This window comes from Anolis carolinensis, chromosome 6 (assembly GCF_035594765.1).
Source record: "Anolis carolinensis isolate JA03-04 chromosome 6, rAnoCar3.1.pri, whole genome shotgun sequence".
Classification (NCBI taxonomy): domain Eukaryota; kingdom Metazoa; phylum Chordata; class Lepidosauria; order Squamata; family Dactyloidae; genus Anolis; species Anolis carolinensis.
In genome coordinates, this window is record NC_085846.1 from 98,483,925 (window position 1) to 98,501,324 (window position 17,400).

Sequence of the window (17,400 nt, forward strand, 5' to 3'; positions counted from 1 at the left end):
CTGGATTTTACATGGCAGTGTAGAAACTCCACCCCTTCCATTGGGTCTACCTCTAGTTGGGACTAAAATTGGTTCCAGTAAATCTGATACTTTATTGTTCTATACATCTGGATGAGACACCAGACAATGTAACAAGGGGAGTCCGCTTTGGTCAGCTCAGATATATATATTTATTTATAAACAATGCTGCCACATTTATTTACTGTATTTGGGATGCCTGAGGGCACATCTACACTGTAGAAATGGGGGTGAAAATCATGGAACCGAGAAAACAAATTTGTATTATTGTTTTATTTATCCCCACTTGTTTTATTTATCCCCACATTATTTCTTTATGGTTTTCTTGTAACTGAAGAGGGAGTTATCTGCCCAGTGCTTTGACAGGCACCAGGTCGAAGATTTGTGTCTGGGTTTAACAACAGGAATGTGGATCGCCAGGCGCAGCTTTATTAAGCCGGGCTTTCAGAAAGGGAAACATTTCTACGGGTTCAAAACGAGTGTCAGAGGAGCTTCCTAGGCATCTTGACATGGGGTGCATTGACATAGAATTAATGCGGTTTGACATCTCTCTGCCTGGATCTACACGGCAATATGATGCAGTTTGGACTGTATTCTATTCAGTGTGGACACATATAATGCAGTTTAAGCTCATGGCTCAATGCCACGCAATCCTCATTCTAATCCTGTTCTCTAATCTAACTACTCATTGAGGATTTGAGACTTGTAGAGTCCAGGATGACATTCAACAGAAGGCTCTCATGGCCGGAATCACTGGGTTGCGAAAGTTTTCCCGTCTGTAGGGCCATATTCCAGAAGCATTCTCTCCTGACGTTTCACCTGCATCTATGGCAGGCATCCTCAGAGGTTGTGAGGTCTGTTAGAAACTAGGCAAGTGGGGCTTTCTCCCAACCTGGACTTTCCACACATATATATGTGTGTGTGTGTGTATGTGTGTGTGTGTGTGTGTGTGTGTGTGTGTGTGTATATATATATATATATATATATATATATGTTTTATATATATATATATATATGTATGTATGTATGTCCAGGTTGGGAGAAATAACTCTTGTCTGTTTGAGGCAAGTGTGAATGTTGCAAATAGTCAGCTTGATTCGCATTTAATGGCCTTGCAGATTCAAGCCTGGCTGCTTCTTGCCTGAGGAAATCCGTTGCTGGGAGGTGCTAGCTGGTCCCGACTGTTTCCCTATGATTTTATCATCTTGAGCTGTGGCACACAAAGTGGTGCCACAACACTGCATTGATTCTACAGCATAGATGCACCTCTAGACATCTTGACTCAGACTTATGCCCGATTAGATTCAACTGGATTTGCTTCCAAGTATGTAGGAGAGCGACTTCGTGTTTGAGCAGGATAATCCAGCAAAAGCTGGAGGGATTCAGCCCATTGTTACAAATTGCTGTCTTTCCTTTCAAGCTCTTTCGATACTACATAGGATTTGGGTCTCTCTGCCCTGCACATATTAAACGGGGCAATATTTACCCCGTTGACATTAATGAGCCCACAGATTGAAATAAATTCTACAATGTAGATGTAGAGGAAGAATCTCGAGATTCGGATACAAAGGTAACCATTGCCAATATACATAGCCTTCCAGCCATGGACGCCCTGAAGATAAGATTATAAACATCTTATAATTCTGGGTTGCTGTGAGTTTTCCGGGCTGTATGGTTATGTTCCAGAAGCATTTTTTCCTGATGTTTCGCCTGGAACCATGGCAGGCATCCTCATAGGTTGTGAAGTCTGTTGGAAACTAGTTAAGTGGGGGTTTTATATATCTGTGAAAAGTTCAGGGTGGGAGAAAGAACTCTTGTCTGTTTGAGGCAGGTGTGAATGTTTCCATTGGCTACTTTGATTAGCATTGAATAGCCTTTCAGCATTAAGGTCTGGCTGCTTACTGCCTAGGAGAATCTTTTGTTGGGAGGTGTTAGCTGGCCCTGATTGATTCATGCCTGGAATTCCTCTGTTTTCTGAGTGGTGGTCTTTATTTGCTGTCCTGATTTTAGAGTTTTTAAAATAGTGGTAGCCAGATTTTGTTCATTTTCATAGTTTCCTCCTTTCTGTTGAAATTGTCCACATGCTTGAATCAGCCAGGCTTTGAAGCTCACAGGCTTTTCAATGCTAATCAAGGTAATTAATTGCAACATTCACACTTGCCTCCAACAGACAAGAGTTCTTTCTCCCACCCCGGACCTTCCACAGATATATAAACCTCACTAACCTAGTTTCCAATATACCTCACAACCTCTGAGGATGCCTGCCATAGATGTGGGCGAAACGTCAGGAGAGAATGCTTCTGGAACATGGCCATACAGCTCGGAAAACTCACAGCAACCCAGTGACTCTGGCCATGAAAGCCTTCGACAACACAATAATAATAATAATAATAATAATAATAATAATAATAATAATAATAATAGCTCTTACAGTATAGTAGTGAGTCTTTGGTATCCACTGGAGTTTGGCTTCAGGATCCCAAAATCCGCGGATGCCCGAATCCCATTGTATACAATGGCATAATAAAACGGCGCCCCTTATCTAAAATGGCAACATGAAGGTTTGCACTTGATTTTAATATGCACCCAAGCCGTGGATACAGAATCCGTGGATACGGAGGGCCGAGTATATACTTTTATTTATAGTGGTTGGGGTGCAATTCACATTGGAGAATGAAAGCAGTCTGACATTCCTTTGACGGCTATGGAAGCATGGGATTTGCAGTTTGGCGAGGCCCCAGAGGCCTTGTGAAACTACAACTCCCAGGACTCTATAGTATTTTAAGCATGGCAGTTTAAGTGGTATGAAACTGCATTCATTCTTCAGGCCTGGGCAAACTTTGGCTTTTCCTCCAGGGGTTATGGACTACAACTCCCACAATTCCTAACAGCCCGTAGGCTGCTAGGAATTGTGGGAGTTGTAGTCCAAAACCCCTGGAGGTAAAGCCGAAATTTGCCCGGGCCTGGTGTAGTGCTGTACTTCCTTGGAGGCAAAGTCACATGACGTCACAATAATAAGGAGGCGGAGCTTGTTGCTTCTTTTGCCCCGCCCTTTAACGGCCAACCAAAACAAGCGGCTGTTTTGGTTGCCTAGGAGACGCGTAAACATCGTTGATCAACTCGAGCCGGCCTCGGGGAAAAGGAGAAGGAAGTCCGTTGGCTTTAGAGGCCGCGCTGGGGGTGAAACTGAGGGGCTAGCGCCTCTCCTGAGCGACGAGGGGAAGGTTCCTGAAAGCGAAGCCAGGCCGAGGACCCTTCCTTCCTTCCCTCAGGACCTCCATCCTTGGGCCTTTCTTTCTGTCTTCCTCAAGAGGCCTGGCATTATGAGTCAGAGGCAAGTCTTACAAGGTGATGTCAGGGATCTTGGTGTCATTCTGTTGCTAACTTTTGTGTGGTTTTTTTTTGGCATTACAGGTGAAATGAGGATGCAGTGAGAAAATTGAAGACAGGAGATCTGGAGAGAACAGGCCTTCTTATTTGGATCCTTGCTTCCCACACGGCTCTTCTAGAGGTGTTTTGGACTCCAGCTCCCAGAATCCCCTGCCACTGGCCCAAACAGCAGAGGCTTCTGGGAGCTGAAGTCCTAAATTACACGGAAGGCCAGAGTGTGGGAAACATTGGGCTTCTAGGGGCCCTTTCAGACTGGCCCTATATTACACATGGTCAAACTTTGGCCTTCCAGGTGTTTTGGACTTCAACTCCCACAATTCCTAACAGCCAGTAGGCTGTTAGGAATGGTTGGAGTTGAAGTCCAAAACACCTGGAGGGCCAAAGTTTGCCCATGCCTGCCCTATATCCTAGGATCTGACCCCAGGGTTTCTGCTTTAAACTGGATTAATTGAGTCTACACTGCCATATAATCTGGAATAAACAGAAAATGGAGCCCCTGGTGGCGCAGCAGATTAAACTGCTGAGCTGCTGAACTTGCTGACCAAAAGGTTGGTGGTTCGAATCCGAGGAGTGGGGTGAGCTCCCACTGTTAGCTTCAGCTTTTGCCAACCTAGCAATTCGAAAACATGCAAATGTGAGTAGATTAATAGGTACCACTCAGCCGGGAAGGTAATGGCACTCCATGCAGTCATGCCAGCCACATGACCTTGGAGGCATCGCCGGATCTTTGGCTTAGAAATGGAGATGAGCATCACCCCCAAGAGTTGGACATGACTAGACTTAATATCAATAATAATAATATAATAATAATAATTTATTCTTGTACCCCGCCCCATCTCCCCGAAGGGACTCGGGGCGGCTCACATGGGGCCTTGCCCAACATCACAATATAAAATCAAAACAAAAACACAAATTTACAACAATAAATCAACAATATCGGTAAAACAATCGAAAAGGACAATCTTACAAGATAAAATGTTAAAACAGGTATATCAAACACAAGTCTGGGCCGAAAGGTGAATGTGTCAAATCGGGAGGAGATAGTTACACAATTGACATAGTCAATGAAGTACTATAAATGACAATAGTGACAATAAAAGGGCAGATCAGTGGGTCTATTATTACATAGGCAGGCATCTTAAACCAACAAAAGTCACTCATCAAAGGCTTTCCGGAAAAGCCAGGTTTTCAGATTCTTCTGGAAGGAGAGGAGGGTGGGGGCCAGCCTAATCTCCCTAGGGAGCAGGTTCCAAAGCTGGGGGGCCACGACAGAGAAGGCCCTCTCTCTCGTCCCCACCAACCGCGCCTGCGAGGGTGGTGGGAGCAAGAGGAGGGCCTCCCCCGACGAGCGAAGAGATCGTGCAGGTTCATAGGGGGAAATGCGGTCTCTAAGGTAGGTGGGTCCCAAACCGTTTAGGGCTTTGTAGGTAAGAACCTGCACCTTGAATTGGGCTCGGAAAGTAAGCGGCAGCCAGTGGAGCTCCTTAAACAGAGGCGTTGAATGTGCCCTGTAATTTGCTCCAGTTAGAAACCTGGCTGCCGTGCGTTGAACTAATTGCAGTTTCCGGACCGTCTTCAAAGGCAGCCCCACGTAGAGCGCATTGCAATAATCCAGTCTAGAGGTAACTAAGGCGTGGACCACCATGGTCAGATCAGACTTCTCGAGGTATGGTCGCAGCTGGCGCACAAGTTTTAATTGTGCAAAGGCCCTCCCAGCCATGGCCGACGCCTGAGCTTCAAGCGTCAGCCCCGAATCCAGGAGGACCCCCAAGCTGCGGACCTGCGCCTTCAGGGGGAGTGTGACCCTGTCAAGCACAGGTTGCCACCCAATACCCCGATCGGACTTTCGACTGACCTGGAGGACCTCTGTCTTATCAGGATTAAGTCTCAGCTTGTTCGCCCTCATCCAGGCCAACACAGCGGCCAGACACTGATCTAGTATCCGAGGGGCTTCCTTGGATTTTGGTGGAAAAGAGTAGTAGAGTTGGGTGTCATCCGCGTAGAGATGGCACTGAACTCCAAAACCCCGGATGACCTTGCCCAGCGGTTTCATGTAGATATTGAAAAGCATGGGGGACAGAATAGAACCTTGCGGGACCCCACAGGACAATGGCCAGGGGTCCGAGCAGGTGTCCCCCAGCTTCACCATCTGGGAACGCCCCTCTAGGAAGGACTGGAGCCACTGCAGAACAGTACCCCCAAGGCCCATCCCGGAGAGACGTCCCAGAAGGATACCATGGTCGATGGTATCGAAAGCCGCTGAGATATCCAAGAGAACCAGCAGGGTCACACTCCCCCTGTCCAGCTCTCTGCGGAGGTCATCCACCAAGGCGACCAAAGCCGTCTCGGTACTGAAACCAGGCCTGAAGCCAAACTGCGATTGGTCCAGAAAATCCGTATCATCCAAGAATCCCTGGAGCTGAGAGGCAACCACCCGCTCCAAGACCTTGCCCAAAAATGGAAGGTTGGAGATTGGTCTGTAGTTATGCAAGTTGGTCGAATCTAGGGAGGCCTTCTTTAAGATAGGTCTCACCACTGCTTGTTTTAGATTAGATGGAAATCTACCCTGCTCCAAAGAGGCATTAATTATTCTCACAAACCAATCAACCAACCCACCACTGGCCTGTTTTAAAAGCCAAGATGGGCAAGGGTCAAAGGCACAGGTGGTAGCCCTCACCGCTCCAAGAATCTTGTCCACATCATCAGGCTGCACAAGCTGAAACGAATCCCACAAGATCGAACAGACAGAGGCCTCGGTTACCTCACCTGGCATTGCAACAAGGCCAGCATCTAAGTCGGAACGAATCTGAGCGACTTTGTCTGCAAAATGGTGAGCAAACTCGCTACACCGAGTTGCCGGGATGTCAGGTGCCCCCCCAGCCTGAGGAGGGTGGAGGAGCTCCCCAACAACCCGAAACAGCTCTGAGGATCTAGTTGTTGCAGACGCGATGCGGGCAGTCGAGAAAGCCTTCCTGGCTGCCCGCAACACCGCGGAATAGGCCCTAATAGCGGCTCTAGACCGTGCTCGGTCAGATGCATCATGAGTTGTCCGCCAGCGGCACTCTAGTCTCCTCCTCGCACGTTTAATCTCCGCCAGCTCCCCAGTAAACCAGGGGGCTGGGGCAACTCCACGTAGCGAGAGGGGACGTTCGGGAGTGATCATGTCTATTGCCCTGGACAACTCACTGTTATAGCGAGCGACCAAGGCATCGACAGGATCGGCAGGCTCCATGGCAGACAAGTCCCCAAGAGACCTCAGGAATCCCTCAGGAATCCCTCAGGATCAAGGGGAAATCTTTACCTTTAAACAGAAAACCTGGGATCAGATCCTGGAATATAGGGCCTGTCCAGAAGGGCCCTAGGTGTTTTGGACTCCTGCACCCAGAATCCACTGCCTCTGACCCAAGCAGCAAAGGCTTCCGGGAGTTGAAATCTGAAATTACCTGTGAGGAACAGTGTTTGGGAATCATGAACATAGAGCCAAAAAAGAAGATGGCGGATCCTGAAGAAAGAAAAATCAAAGAAAGCGCTTATAGGACATTATCTTTTCTTGGGTTAAATTTGCTGTATAGGCAAGGAAGAGAAAACAGTGAGGCAATTGTGTCGTTTTCTTACTCCATCCCTTGTTGGTGGCCTGTAGAATAAGCCCCTTCAAGGCACTGTTTTAAAATGTTACTGTTTTAAAATGTTCCAGAGTTTCTGGAACAATCAATTGGTAATTCATAGTTTTTCGAGAAACTAAAAGCATGTCTTAACGGATCAGATCCATCAGGCTGAAATTAATGTATAGGCTGAATTACTCTGAAATCCAATAAGGTGAAACTATAATGCTCAGCCATCTTAGAATTTATCTGATTCAGAGATTGAAAAGGTTCCATTTTTGGACTACTGCTCCCAGCCACATAATTTTTTGTAGTTCAGAAAAGTAACTTTCCCCAGCTCTGCTGCATAGCCTTCTCAAAACAGTGAAGGATTATAACAAATAATGTTTTTTCTTGGTGTTTTTATTTTTACACCTGTTTCTATGTTTATTTGGGACGCTGATTCAGAAAATTGCATTGGATAGACCACATCAGTTCTGGTTTCTTAGCTATGGTTATCATGATTTTCTGTGGATGTGTAGATGAAGACTGGTACATGGCATATGTTCTGTATTACAAAAACTAGAACTGATAAGGGGAAACTGGTGCCATTTTTTGAATCGGCAGGTCAAATATGCCCAGAAACAGGGCTAATATTTGAGGCACCAGAATGTGTGTGATGGTATTAAGGTAGCACAGACTTCTAGGGAGATATGGGTTGGACCTTGTGAGTCTCACTTAAGTAGTGGGAAAAAAGCAGGATATTAAAGAATTGACTTAGGGTAGAAAACATTGGAATGTGTGGTTAATCTTTCAAATTTTGAGCATAAATTATATTTGGCGTCTTCCTACAGTCTGTGCCATCATTTATTTCTCAGCCTTTAACATGTCACAAGACAGATTCTGTTGCAAAAATTCCAACTGTGGAATTTGTCATGGTCTGTAGTGAAGAACATAACAAACATACCAAAAGGGGAACCACATCCTTCTCTGGGCATACTTGAAGATTTCTGATGGCTGGACCTCACTGAAAGTCATTTACCTTCTTTTCTCTTTTGCAGTCTTTGAGCAATATCAAAGAGCCCGGACACAGTTTGTGCAGGCCGTTGCAGAACTTGCAACTAGGCCACAAAATATCGAAACACTTCAGAATGCAGGTAAGCAGTGCTTGAGAAACAAATCTTATCTTGCTGTAGAATAATGAACAGTTGGGCATTTTAATGTCTTGGTTTTTTTGTACAATCAAAATATAATCTAAGAAAATTATCAGTGGAGACGTGCTATTAAAGCCAGTTGATATATTTCAGGTAAATTATCAGGAAAGGCATATATCTGTTGTTACAGTCAGCGGATGTTTTTGTTTTATTTATCCATACTTTGCACTATGGGAACATTCAACATATGTGATTATTTATAGGCTGTTTGCAGGCTGTTTCCAAGTAATGAAAGACAAAACAGGAGGTAAGCTTGCAGCAAACTCTTTGGTGCCTTCCTGCATCTAGATTTTTCTGTTGGAAAGACAGATATAATGGAGTTAAACATAAACTTGATGAAATTCATAGTCTCATAGAGTTGGAAGACATCACAACTGTCATCCAGTCAAACTACCTGCCATGCATGTAAAGCCAAATCAATGCACTCCTGATAGATAGCAATCCAGCCTCTGTTTAAAAATCTTTAATGAAGGAGACTGAGGGCCCTTCCAGATAGGCCCTATATCCCAGGATCTGATCCCAGGTTTTCTACTTTAAACTGGATTATATGAATCTGTACTGCCAGATTATCTGGGATAAACAGAAAACCTGGGATCAGATCCTGGGATATAGGGCCTGTCTGGAATAGCCCCCAGCCACACTCCAAAGCAATGTATTATTTTTATTTTATTTTTTTATTTTTTGTGTCAGGAGCAACCGAAGTTGCTTCTGGAGTGAGAGAATTGGCCGTCTGCAATGACGTTGCCCAGGGGACGCCCGGATGTTTTGATGTTTTACCATCCTTGTGGGAGGCTTCTCTCATGTCCCCGCATGCAGCTGGAGCTGATAGAGGGAGCTCATCCGCACTCTCCCCAGGTGGGATTCGAACCTGGCAACTTTCAGGTCAGCAACCCAACCTTCCAGTCACTTAGTCCACTGCGCCATCTTGTTGAAAGTAAGTATTGCAGGGAGAGCAAGCATTCCTAAGCAGTAAAGATACCTAACTCGTCTTTTAAGACATTGAAGGAGAAACAGGGACATATTTAATAATTATAATATTAATAACTCACCATATTACATCGGATCTTGGGGCAAGGACTGAGTAAAAACAATTTAAACAATTTAAAACAATTCTGAATTTACAATAAAATAATTTTAGAAAGTAAAAAACATATTAAATGAATTAACAAGTGAAAATGAATCAAAAGGTTTATGTACATTTAATAAAATAACTACATTGCAGAAACTAGTAATTAGGCCTTAAAGATCTTAATTAGTATGTTTAATCAAATGGTTGCTAGACATTATGAAAAAGGAGTTTAAAAGCTAGAGAAATGATATAGAAAACACCCTTTTCACTTTCTCAGTTGTATGTCTCATAGTCAAGGACTAACACAGCTCTGCCTTCTGGATATTTTTTATTACTTCCATTAACCATAACCAACATAGGCAGTGGTCAGAGAATATGGTTTTCAATGTTTAGCAGAACTATGTATCACACAGACTTAAAGAATGTCTATGACCTAGCATATGCCCACCAGTTATCATGGTGAATGCAGTCCATAAGCCTTGTATGGTGTTGGACTGTGGGATAAATAAATACTATTTTTGCTATATGCTGGGTTTTACAAAAGTGGGTGTTACTATTGGGCAGGCTATAATACATCCTTGAAGGAGCTGGGGATGGCGACGGCCGACAGGGAGCTCTGGCATTGGCTGTTTCATGAGGTCACGAAGAGTTGGAAGCGACTGAAAGAATAAACAACAAAATAATACATTCTAACAGCTATTATATAGGTCTGAGAACCTCCTAACCAGCATGGCCACTGTGGGATTCTGAGTGTTGCATTCTAAAAGAGAATATTTCCAATCTCTATCACAAATTATTTAGGTTGGGATTTATGAAGAGGTATTGTGTGGAAGATGTCATATCCTTAGGCAAGGATAATCCCTTTAAATAAGGATACCTGACAACAAAACTGAAATAGAAAATTGGTTTTATGTAGTCCAGAAGGCAGCTTGATCCCAGATGGTAGGTTTGGACTAAAAGGTTGTAATTGCTATATGTGCATTCATTTTTTCTCAGTAATAGGGAATCCATCAGTAAAACTGGATAATTATTTTTTTAAAGAATGAATTTGTGTCTATCATAGATAAAGCATGGTGATAGATTTCAGTATGTTTTACAAAACTTTAACAAATGTATTGATATGCGTAGGTTTATAGAAGCATGTCTGCATGCTTATTGTTGTTGATTATATCTGTCACAACAATAAAACGCCTATGAATGGATTGCATGTCCTCCTACACGAGACAGAACTGGCTTAAATCCCATGGATCCTGGTATAAAATTATGATGAGGTTTATATTCTGCAAATTAAATGAGTACATTGCCTCATGGATACCTTTGCGGAGATACGAGCCAGCAGTGCATAGAGCAAAAGCCAGGAGTGATCAGCCTCAAAGTCACACATCCCATTTGAGTGCCCATTAACATTTACACATATTTACAAATATTTACATACATATCACGTACTGTGTACACATAGGCTTGAAAAATGTTTGTTGTGAGACCCAGTGCCTTTATTATAAGTAACCAAATTTTCTCATGAGAAGGAAGATTTCTTTTCAAATTGATCTATATGAGGAAGATTGCTTCCCTCTCCACTTTTGAACTCTTCCCTCACACTCCACTGAAAATTAGACATTGAATTATTTCTGTTTTCAGTTCAGAACCTAATACAGTAGAGTCTCACTTATCCAACATAAACAGGCTGGCAGAACGTTGGATAAGCGAATATGTTGGATAATAAGGAGAGATTAAGGAGAAGCCCATTAAACATCAAATTAGGTTATGATTTTACAAATTAAGCACCAAAACATCATGTTATACAACAAATTTGACAGAAAAAGTAGTTCAATATGCAGTAATTCTACATAGGAATTACTGTATTTACGAATTTAGCACCAAAATATCACGATGTATTGAAAACATTGACTACAAAAATGAGTTGGATAATCCAGAATGTTGGATAAGTGAATGTTGGATAAGTGAGACTCTACTGTAGTTTGATGCATGGCCATGGCGCACTCAATTCCCCTTGGTTTATTTTTCTTCCACCTGTTCCTTAGAGTTTCCCTCCTTAAAGATTTGGTGGCAAATTTCTGCAAAATGTGGTGTTTCCTCCAAGCCTGCAGCTGCCCTCCTCTTGTCTGGGGCTGCTGGGTTTAATAAGGAACCTTAATCACTCACCTCTGAACTCTGGGAATGGAGATAATAATTCTGGATCCCAGCGCGTAAGTACAGCTGGTCTTTGGGCACTGAGGCTGGGATATAACTCTCTCTTTAACATTGATAATGAACTTCAGAGGAGTGTTCTGTTTATTTATATTATTTGGAGCAACTGTATTTTCAGAGATGCACTTCATAATCAACTTTCCTTATGATGCTAAATCAAAGATTTTGCTGTGGACTCTCTCTCTTCAGTTGCAGTTGGCAGTTGTGATAACAGATATATGGTACTGAAAGCACTGCTGAATTTAAAAATAGAATGACCCGTTTCCTCCTCTTGCTACACATTGGAACACATCTGCCTATTTAGAACAAATGGGAAGTCAGAGGGAGGCCTTTGTAGAAGGGTTTGGTTTCGATGTGGTTTAAGGAATAAGTTAGGGCTGTTATCTTTGTCTATCTGGCAGGGCAGACCAAGGATATTTTTCTGCAAGGGAAGAAATGTAGCCATGCTTCCTAGTGGATTCTAAGAGTTTTTTTCCTCCAAAGTAGCATTTCTAAGCTTTGATTTGTAGGGAAAAACATCCTGGGGATCCATTCTGGCCATTTACTTTGTAACATTTAAGAGACAGAGCTCTGGTTTCTTTCTTTCGCACTATGTGACATACCTAGAAGTTATGGTGGCATCTTCCATCCCTGTGCTGCACAAAAAGTAATGCCATTTATTATGTTGTACACCGCTTTGAGTCCCTCCAGCGTTAAGAAAAGCAGTATAGAAATGCAATAAACAAATAAATAATGAATGTTGTCGAAGTCCCGAAGGTCAGACTGCTGGTTAAGACAAAAGTTCCTATTTTGGAATTTTTGTAGAAAGTAGGAGGCATTGCATGCCCTTTGTGGGAGAATGCTGGATTCAATTTAGTCATGGTGTCCTCCCATTTATTCTTTCTCTGTTCCTGGAAGAAATAGTCCTCTCTCTGGCAAAAGTTTGCAGATGTTGGGCTTTGAATCCATTACTTGAGGTCCAGACATATGGACTTTGGGGGGCTGCTGGTGGGAAGAAGCCAGGGGAAATCACTTCCGCAGATGAAATTGTTCCTGGGATATTGGCAAACAATTTGCCCATCAAATTTTTATTTCTGCTCAGCTGTGATTTATGAACCAAGCCTGTTCTTCTGTTTAATGGTTGTAGGCATTGCCTTTTAAGAATGTCTGCATTATTTTTGCAGTTTCAGCTCTGGGAGTTGGGTCAGAGTATGCCTCATTATAAGCAGCTGGTGACCAGGCCTTGTGAAAAATTCTGTGGGAGTGGATGGGGAGGGTTATGTAAGTCTTGCAGACATCAGTTGCTGGCATGTTTCAGGTGGTACATGTCCTTGCCAGCATTTTATATTTTTTAGAGCTCACTGTCCCCTTTCTCACATCATCCAGTTGCAGAGGGATTTCAGAAGCTCAACTCTCAAGTGCACCACAAGTGCTATGGTATTTTGTTCTCCCAAGGTTGCAGAAGAACTTCAGATCAGATGTAGCATCTGCTTGGGATGGTGGAATGGAAATTTTCAGTCTTCTCTTAGTTATACATTCTTATATCTCTTGTTTGCTCACCCGTTTTTTAACCAAGGGCCTTCATCCAAGGCATGGCTTGTTTATTTCTTTATATAATGGATTGCCCTGTGGCCGGAGTTCTCAATAATAAAACAATGTGACAGAAAACTGAAAAATATTCATTACAGATTAGAATTTGGAAATAGCAGTAAAAACAATGTGTTAAACACAGAGAAGGCAAATACAAAACCACAGAAAGAAAGGCAATTTTATGATGCAGCTTAAAATATATATATAATGACAAGTAAAACAATTACAGTACTGTGCTTCTTTAGCCAGCAGACAAAGACCATTTTGTTTAAGTAGGCCTTTGGTTTATAATGTATGTAACAAAAAGAGCTTTTAATGGGACAGTGTTTGAAATCTGTTTTTATCTATTTTACGATGTTTTATCTGTGTACTATTTTAACCTTGTGTTTTGTTAAACTAAACTGACATTTAATTGTTTTTTTCAACTTTTGTATGAATATTTTTTAAGCTGTGCAGTGTTTTTTTTAAAATATTTGGAAGCCACTTTACTCCTGTATAAGGAGAAAGGTAAGATATAAAGAAAAACAAAATTAAAAATAAGTGGACGAAGGATTGTCTTTAATTTGTAATTAAAAATAATTTAACAATTCCCTTTGGTTTAAGAATGAAAGTTGACAGCTTGACTCCAATCCCACCTTTGCCTTCATTACAATCCTGGAACTGCAATAGATTTTCCCATCCCAATGCCATTAAAAGCTTTACCGCTCAAAATTCTTTGTATTAAATTGATCTAAGGGAGTACTTCCCCAGCCCTCGAAAACAAGATGGATAAATTAGGATCTGGAATGTGTGGGAAAATAAAGCTAAAGAAAATTAACTTACGGTACATTAAATCCTGCAACTCCCCCCTCCCCATGCTAACCATTTTTCTCAAAACCTGATCTATTACGTGGGAGATATGACCATTATGTTTCCTTTCCCTAACATGCTGTGTGCTTTCTAGTCATTTCTGATTTATGGTAACCTTATGACAAGGTTTTCTTGGCAGGATTTGTCCAGAAGGGGGTTGCCCTTGCCTTCCACTGTGACTTGTCCAAAGCCACTTGGTGAGTTTCCATAGCTGGACAAGAGTTTGAGCATTTAAACCCTGGTTTTCAAAGCGCAAGCCACTGCATCATTTTGGCTCTCCAATATAACATACAGTTGTTCTGAATACCAAAAAAGAAAGTGGCATCAGATCAAAGTGTGTTATTATTTCCCTCTGGAAGTTATTGTCCAAAAATAACTTCCCACAACTCTGTGCTTATAAGAGAGATCCTGCTTAGCTATTACAGTCAACAGTTATTTATAGACATCTCCTCTTTATTTTAGTCCTGTCCAGATGATTGACTGACAGCACCACATTTTGTGATAGTACATTCTATATCATAATTATACTCAATTAGAAGTATTTACTTATATTTCTGAATCTACTGGAAATCAAGGGTGTTGTGTGATTTAGACTTCCAGTAGTGTAACACAAAAAGAAATATTTATGATCAGATAAATAGAAATCATGGTTCTTGGTGTACAGTTAAAATACCCTGAAGCACCTCTGCTCCATTTCTCACCCCATGTCCTGGGCTGCACACACCCATTTTATGATACTGGAGGGGAACAAAGGTTCTATTTGAGGCCTGAGAAAATAGGGTGAGGATTAACATTTAATGGAGAATCGTGGCTCCAAGAGGTCAGTCAAGGTTCAATCTTATATTTTTGACTGAAAATTAGAGTTTTTGGAGTAAAGGGTGGGTGGGTTGGGGAGCCACAGAAAGGGCCCCTATGGTTTGCACAGATTCCTCTCCTGTTCTCAGGAACAGAAAGTTTAAAAGTTTCCACAGCATTAAGACCACTTCCAAAAGGAGTAATATTTTAACAAAATAAACAATGGAAACAGAAATACTTTTAAGTTGCATATATACTGATATATTAGTGGGGCTGCAGCATATAACATGAACATGTATATTTCATATATGCATGTGGAATAGAAAATATTTGTATTTAAATACAATTAAAATCTAAATACTTTACCATCTCTAATGAATCCCTGCTGTAATGTTATATTTTCCAGATTTATAAATATAATATGAGCAATAATTGTGTAGCTGTTAAGCTTATTTTTAATATATGAAACAGCTGATTTATTTTAAAACTAATTATGCTTAACTTAACATTTAATTAAAATTTTTAAAAAATGAAGATGCCCTAAGTAATATGAGCTCCTTATCTGCATTTTTACCTACTTTATGAATAAATTCAATACTAGCAGCATTAGATATATACCTAGAATTTAAGTTATTCTTTACCTGCTTTAAATATCAGAATACATATAGATTTTAATACTGTTGCATAGTGTCTATTATTTTCACAACAGAGCATACTATCTGAATACTATATCACTGAATCTTTTGTAGATAGACCATATCATTCTCTTCCTTTAACCTCACACAGATGTATTTATTTATTACTTATTTATTAGTGACATTTATATCCTGCCCTTTTCACCCCGAAGGGGACTCAGGGCGGCTTACAAGTCATATGTACATACAATATATTATATTATTCGTATAGCACAATATAAGCATAGACGTGACTGCAATTAAGTATTGTATACACATAAATAAAAGGAGCCCCGGTGGCGAAGTGTGTTAAAGCGCTGAGCTGCTGAACTTGCAGATCGAAAGGTCCCAGGTTCAAATCCCGGGAGCGGAATGAGCTCCCGCTGTTCGCTCCAGCTTCTGCCAACCTAGCAGTTCGAAAACATGCCAGTGTGAGTAGATCAATAGGTACTGCTCTGGTGGGAAGGTAACGGCGCTCCAGGCAGTCATGCCGGCCACATGAGCTTGGAGGTGTCTACGGACAATGCCGGCCCTTTGGCTTAGAAATGGAGATGAGCACCAACCCCCAGAGTCAGACATGACTGGACTTAACGTCAGGGGAAACCTTTACCTTTACCTTACACATAAATAAAAATCACGGAGACGTTCTTTTAATTTTTATTTGAAGAGCAAGTCAGCTTTCCTTCAATCAGACATTCTTATATGTGTTTTAGGTGACTTTATTAGTTATTACCCTTTACAGACATGTTACTTATATTTCCAAGCTCTAGGAATGCCTTGTTGGACTGCAACTTCCATCTGCCATGGCCTGGAGAGCCTGCGGTGAGGGATGATGGGAATAGCATTCCAACAATCTCTGGAAGTCCAAATGCTCTTTGTAGTATTGTCATGGTAACTTCTTAAGGTGATAACCTTTCTTTCATGTGATATGAGAGTTAACCTATTATCCTCATGTTAGCAAGGGGGCATGGAAAGTGAAGATGGAAAAGTGTCAAATATATACCCAGCTCTTAGGTTAGGAACCAAAATGATTTAGTATTTGAAGGTCAGGAATGATGTCATTCCTCCCACCCACCCTGCCTATGATTTTAGTTTACATCTCCTTAGCTCTGCACGTTTTAATTCTTACAGCTGTCACTCAATGACTTAGGGGAGGATACGCTGTATGCTGATTGACAATGGAGGCTGTCAGTCATAAACAGATGTGTGCAAAGGCTGCCTCTCAGAGGAGGGAAATTGCCTACTCAAACTGATTTTGCACAGAGTTGATGATTAAAATCCCCGCTTGACAGCTCTCTAGCCACAGCTTGCTGGTTGTATGCAGCCATTACGAACAGGATTAAGCTTTGTTCAAAGTCCACTGCAACACCTGTAAATTGAAATTTGCAGCCATGTCCTTTGCATGTGGCAGCAGTTGTATATAACCATTTGGCTGTGGGCAGGTAGCTGATACAGACTGTAGTCTAAGTGTATTCCCTGAAAACCAATTTCCATTGGATGCTGTGCAGATTTCTTTCTGATCCTTTTTTCTACTATATAGTTTGCCTAATACATCAGTGTTTCAGCATAACACAATAAATTGTATTGGATGAAGTTAAAAAAATTCATGGATGCCATATTGACACAGCTACTTTGTTTAGTAATTTCCAGTTGCCTTATATGCATGGATCACTTCAAACATCCAATTTAAATATCCAAAATAGACATAGCATTATGTGACATTTCTCACTTAAGGTACAGATTTTTAAAAACCACGTCGCATTATTGGTGTATGCACACATGTGCCAATAATGAGGTGGATCGGGACAGAAATGGAGAGGGGAGTATCTTCCTTCCCAGTCCCTAAGAAATACAGTACAGCCCCCATATCCACAGGGGATACTGTGTGGATACTCAAAACAATGTGCAATAATGAATCTTACTGAACAAATTACCCTCAGCAGAAGCGTGTCATAGTCTTACTGAAAAACTAGGGAATGCCTACAAAGGAACCTGTCTATGCATTACAGTCCTCAAGTGCCATTCTATAGTCA

At 41.7% G+C, this 17,400-nt stretch overlaps 1 protein-coding gene across 8 annotated transcripts in view; it reads left to right on the forward strand.

Annotated features, from left to right (window-relative positions):
• The first annotated feature begins 3,089 nt into the window (after nucleotides 1-3,089).
• The window catches only part of spag6 (sperm associated antigen 6), a 54,744-nt gene continuing 40,433 nt past the window's right edge, over nucleotides 3,090-17,400 (forward strand). For 2 of the 8 annotated variants that reach the window (XM_062984330.1, XM_008112436.3), the window contains exons 1-2: nucleotides 3,093-3,366; nucleotides 8,051-8,146. In XM_062984330.1, the coding sequence (XP_062840400.1) occupies nucleotides 3,342-3,366; nucleotides 8,051-8,146 (121 nt within the window). In that variant the 5' untranslated portion in view covers nucleotides 3,093-3,341. Of the gene's footprint in view, nucleotides 3,367-8,050; nucleotides 8,147-11,314; nucleotides 11,480-17,400 lie in introns of those variants that run through there. The other 6 variants (XR_010007228.1, XR_010007229.1, XM_062984333.1 and 3 more) reach the window with 6 other exon arrangements.